Source organism: Haliotis rubra, unplaced genomic scaffold (assembly GCF_003918875.1).
Source record: "Haliotis rubra isolate DU_JTF1 unplaced genomic scaffold, ASM391887v1 Scf1050, whole genome shotgun sequence".
Taxonomy (NCBI): domain Eukaryota; kingdom Metazoa; phylum Mollusca; class Gastropoda; order Lepetellida; family Haliotidae; genus Haliotis; species Haliotis rubra.
In genome coordinates, this window is record NW_025764949.1 from 165,916 (window position 1) to 171,915 (window position 6,000).

The following is a 6,000-nucleotide window of genomic DNA, read 5'->3' on the forward strand; positions in this document are numbered from 1 at the left end:
GTGTGTTTAGTTTTACACCATTTTTAGCAATATTCCAGCAATATCAAGGTGTGGGACACCAGAAATAGTCTTCACACATTGTATACGTGGGGAATTGAACCTGGGGCTTCAGCGTGATGAGCGAATATTTTAACCACCAGGCTACCCCACCACACTTGTGGGTCATGAAACAAAAGCATGCAACTAACAGTCATCAAGAGGATTTACCAAGAATCACAGGAGACATGTAAAGTTTGACCAACAAACAGAGGACTACAGAACAGCGACCACTTCACTGTTATCCTGTCTACCTAACCAGGAAGGCAGGCAGCAGAACATTTGTCATTGGCTGTGATTGGATGATTCTAAACACAGCATTCATTGGTCCTCAGAACCAGATAAAAACTAATAGCACACTGCTTGAAGTTTGTTTGTTTGTTTATGAGAATTAACAATAACAATAATTAAACAGCCTGTAATATTTTTTCTTTGATTGGCATGAAGCAAGAGGACAATTTTTATGAATATACAACCTCTTTATTCGGTATAGGTGACATTTCGAATAGATTCTAATGTCGTTGTCAAGCAAGTGGTACATGTGACATTTTTTGCTCCAAACAAACTTTCAAAGTGAACACATGCACACATCTAACCAGTTATGGTACGGATTTGAACCAGATATATTTTATGGTGGGGGAGGGGGTTAATTGGAATGCACAACCTGCTGACTGGAATCACTAAGCTCATACCTGGCTTTGCAGCAACTCATTTCAAAGTGAGTTTTATGTCACTTTGTACTTAAGTTATTTAACTATTTAAGTTATATAACACATGATACCAACTTGAAATGGGAAGTGAGTGAGTGAGCAATATTCCAGCAATATCATGGCAGTGGACACAAAAAATGGGCCTCACACATTGTGCCAATGAGGGGAGTCGAACCGGGTCTTTGGTATGGCGAGCTAACACTTTAGCCACTAGACTACCCCACTGCCCCTGAAGTGGGAGACCGCCTCCGTGGTGTAGTGGTTAGAGCGTCCGCCCGGAGAGCGGAAGGTCGTGGGTTCGATCCCTGACTGCGTCATACCAAAAGACGTTAAAATATGGTATTTGTTGGTCCCTGCCTGGCGCTCGGCATTAATGGGTACATCAAGGACTGGTCGGCTCGGAGTCAGTATAATGTGTCTGAGTGGGGTATTCATGCTTCACTGCGGCATAGTATCTCAGTGGGCTAGCACTATAAAACCAGCTTCAGTCTGGGCTAGTACAAGCAGCCGCACATACACATACACACGCATGCACGTCGTCATATGAGCGAAATATTCTCAAGCACGACGTAAAACCCAATTTCACCTCACCTCACCTGAAGTGGGATGACAGTCCAAAGTGATGCAGGTTTTAGAAATTCATGACTTTGATGACACAAACCAGCTCAGACAAACAAGCTTACCTGAAGCCTCCTGGCGTATTGGTGCAGGTGCCGCCATTTTGGCAGCCAAGGTCAGTTCCAGCATAAAGCGCATTCATTAACATCAGTTTCACAGGTGGAACCCTGCACAAAGGATGAACAAATCAATGTTACACTAATGATCAGAATATTAACCTTGAATCTATATAAAGTCCTTTCTTATCCTATGGTGAGTGAGTGAGTGAGTTTAGTTTTATGCCACACTCAGCAATATTCAAGCTATATGGCAGCGGTCTGTAAATAATAGAGTCTGGACCAGACAATCCAGTTATCAACAGCATGAGCATTGATCTACACTATTGGGATACGATGACATGTGTCAACCAAGTCAGCGAACCTGACCACCCGATCCCGTTATTGAGACAAGCATGGGTTACTGAAGACTGATTCTAACCCTGACCAACCGATCCCGTCAGTCGCCTCTTACGGCAAGCATGGGTTACTGAAGATCAATTTATTATTTACAGACCGCCATATTACTGGCAGATTGCTGAGTGCAGCATTAAACAACAAGCAACAACAACAGTGCCAGGTACTTACCGTCCATGTTGTTGGACAAAGGCAGAAGTAACCGTTGAAGAGGTCAACACAGGTTCCGCCATTGCGACAGGGACGATCAGAACACTCATTTGTCGTAAGAAGCTGAACAAACATCACATACAAGACTTCATAACACCGCAACAAAATGACTAGAGAGGCCTATTTGTTAAAGCTGATTATTTTCACTCAAGACATTTTGGAAAAAATTATTTTATGAACTTTCTCTCGTAAGAGACATGATAATTTCCAAGAAACTTTCAACAATATTTCATGTTGGACTGGTAGTCGAAAATCCATGTTGCATATACCTTATTTCCTATATTTTCATTATTATTAGATGTTTTTGTATCACTTACTGTTTGAAGGTTTGACATTTGACTCTCAAGGGTCTGAACCTAAAAATACAAAATACTATGTTAAATCGTGAAAAACCGATATCCTATTTATCAGAAGCGTCGTTAGTTTGAGAATAAAAGCATCCTTCTTATATATAAGAAAGAGAATGGATGTCAACTTCTTTATTACGATAAACACAACATTTATGAGTATACCATTTCTCCTCCATCAGGTAAATGTTCTTATATATGGTTTGAATGGCTGATTAAAAAATGTAATACTTTGAAAAGAAATTTTGAGAATAGGTGAAAATAATAATTCATACAAAATAGACAGATTACTGTAATATAAGATATTAAAATTAAACTTTTATAAACACAAATTTCAGAAAAAGCAAGACTACAATAAAGAAATCAGAGTTGATGCTGTAGTAGAGTGCATGATAAGTACTGACATAAGTAATGATGCAATAAGTCTAAAGTCTTTGTATACAACTATACTCAACATGCACACTAGCAGGCCTCAGCTAAATGTTTATCACTGGTCATATGTTTACCTCAAATTGTGCATGTATCTACTTGGTGTTAACAGAGACTATGTCATGCAGGAGCCGCCTCCGTGGTGTAGTGGTTAGAGCGTCCGCCCGGAGAGCGGAAGGTCGCGGGTTCGATCCCCGACCGCGTCATACCAAAAGACGTTAAAATATGGTACTTGTTGGTCCCTGCCTGGCGCTCGGCATTAATGGGTACAACAAGGACTGGTCGGCTCGGAGTCAGTATAATGTGTCTGAGTTGGGTATTCATGCTTCACTGCGGCATGGTATCTCAGTGGGCTAGCACTACAAAACCAGCTTCAGTCTGGGCTAGTACAAGCAGCCGCACATACACATACACACGCATGCACGTCGTCATATGAGCGAAATATTCTCAAGCACGACGTTAAACCCAATTTCACCTCACCTCACCTATGTCATGCAGGAGTGTTACAGAACTTGTCAAACACCATTGGTAAAGAGTCACACAACTTTGCTAACATTGAAGGTGCCCCCAACTTTGACAGAGTATCTTACACATTTAAAATCGACTATCATCCAACATCATCAGAGCATCAAACAACATTAGCAACTTTACTTTGTTAAATACATTAGTCAAGTGCCATCCACCATTGGCAGTGTACTTTACACATGCAACATGAGAAAAATGATGCACAACATCAAAGAGTACCCCATTTCATTGGCAGAGTGCCATGCAACCTTGGTCATTAGCTAAGTGAACAAGAACATCAGCTGAGTGAACAAGAACATCAGCTGAGTGAACAAGAACATCAGCTGAATGATCAAGAACATTAGCCAAAGTGAACAAGAACATCATATGAGTGAACAAGAACATTAACTGAGTGAACAGGAACATTATTAAAGCAGAACCAGTTAAATGCAACTGCATTTAAGACATGTTCCACACAAACGTTCATGCACATAAACCGAGTGACTGAGATCTATGTGCACATGCACGACCATGCCTCTGTCATAACCCTGGTTTACCCTGTTCCTAAGGTTCCTGAACTGTGAGCTACTGCTAAGGGGTCTAATCCTTGATGGGCGTCTCCTAAGTCCCCTTCTTACCTAATGAACACAAGCACCTCCATCAAAATATACAAAAATAATAGCTGCTCCAATTTCTCACCCCAACAACTTCATCCATGGTGATTTTTGGTGTGCAATTTCGTGGAATGATATTTTCACATGTGTATGATATTGCACAACTAGTTCAAATCTACAAAGAATGGAAGCGTGAATCTGAAATAGGAACGTTATATTATCTGGTCATTGTGAGAATCCTACCTTTGTACGTAGAGTGCCGATGGACGTACCCGACTCCAGTGTTGTCACCTGTTAAAACCATGCACACATGCAAAGACATGGAAACCCTGCTAATCTGGACAACACTGTTCCCAGTGAAATCAAGTTGAACAAATTTCTGGATAAATGTTTCTTCATTTGTTTTTTAATCATCACCCTCACTAAGCAATATTCCAACTGTATGGAAGTGGCCTGTAACTGTTCAAGTCTGGACCTGACAAACCAGTGATGGATATTATTAACAAGGAATCACATGGGGTTATGATGTCACTGAGTCAGACCAGCGGATCCCTTTGATTGTTTACTATGACCAGCAGACAGTTCTAAACAGGAATCCCAATGACAGCTGGTTTAATGAAACATGTAATTTGTCTTTAAATATTGTTTCAAACAGTAATTGTTGAAATGCAAAACGTCAGATTACCAATTTTCAGATTGTCAGGGTTTCACTGTAAATCAAGTAAAAGTTAAACCTACCAAAGCAAACTTTCAAATAAAGTGAGTTGGTGAGTTAAGTTTTACGCCGCACTCAGCATAATTCCAGCTATATTGGAGCAGTCAGTAAATAATCGAGTCTGGACCAGACAATCCAGTGATCAACAACATGAGCATCAATCTACGCAATTGGGATACAATGATATGTGTGAACCAAGTCAGCGAGCCTGACCACCCGATCCCGTTAGTCGCCCCTTATTACAAGCACGGGTTACAGAAGATCAATTCTAACCTGGATCTTCACGGGTCCTTTCAAATAAACCAATTTCAAGATAACTTATTAAAATACATCTAAACAAACGCCCATATTTTCAAATATTTACATGCTGCAAAAGATTAGGATATCAGAAATATGAAATCATGCATTTTTCCTATAATACATGTAGTTACGCCACTCAAGCAAATATGATATCCAATGGCAGTAGTTTTAAAAAAATATTTTCTTCCTTTTTGTTGATTTACAGATCTTAACATCAAAAATAATTCTGGGAAGGACGTCTTTGTTTCTCTGACTACTGACGATGAAATTAGCACTTGGAAAAATCTTCCAATTGGGCAGAGCTGCATTTCATGTAGCGCGCTCTTAGGACTATCATGATTGTAACTCTGACACTGTAACATGTACTAAGATCACTTTGTGGTTCCAAGCGGGCCCTGACTAGGAACAGTTATCTCCCTTACCCGTGTTTCAACTGTTGAGATTCGATTTGTAATTGATGTGAATTGTGTGAGGACAGCCCCTGTAGGCTGCAGGTTGTTCAAACGACCCTCGACAGATGTCAGACGTGTTGCGGCATTCTGCGGCACCTGAAAACAAATACCATGAAACTTAAATTGTGTTCGAGTGAGTGATTCAGCGAGATTTTGTGAAGCGTAACACTCTGTTAACACTTTAAAGGCAGGGAAATATCAACGATACATTCTGTGAATTTGTGCATTTAAAATAATGAACCACTCCCTATTAAGCTGCTATAGACCATAATGAATGCTCCCCCGTGCAGTTGTGTTGCACAAAATGTCATTGGTGTAAGGCACATTTCATCTGGATATAAAATGCAGTACAGTTATAAGTACCGAGGCCCGTTATGACACGTTACAAGTATTTTACCCTTTTGGGAATCAAACCCAGGAGTTTGAACCCAGGTCAACGAAACACTTATCCTGCCAGCTAACAGGTGCAGTGGCTGTCTGTGGCCTTACATTAGACTCCACAGTGGTCATCCGCGTCCCAAGAGAGGTGAGCTGAGTCTGGACCTGTCCAGTGGGCTGCAGGTTGTCCAGTCTGTTGTTGATCTGGGTGATCTCTGTAGCCACGTTGTCTGGG

General features: G+C 40.8%; 1 protein-coding gene across 1 annotated transcript in view; it reads right to left on the reverse strand.

Annotated features, from left to right (window-relative positions):
• LOC124276438 (cubilin-like) overlaps positions 1-5,509 on the reverse strand; it is a 71,131-nt gene extending 65,622 nt beyond the window's left edge. Inside the window, 6 exon segments of the mRNA XM_046712094.1 lie at positions 1,430-1,495; positions 1,497-1,531; positions 1,988-2,089; positions 2,344-2,382; positions 3,864-3,944; positions 5,358-5,509. Coding sequence (XP_046568050.1) covers positions 1,430-1,495; positions 1,497-1,531; positions 1,988-2,089; positions 2,344-2,361 — 221 coding nt within the window. The 5' untranslated portion in view covers positions 2,362-2,382; positions 3,864-3,944; positions 5,358-5,509.
• Between the last annotated feature and the right edge of the window lie 491 nt (positions 5,510-6,000).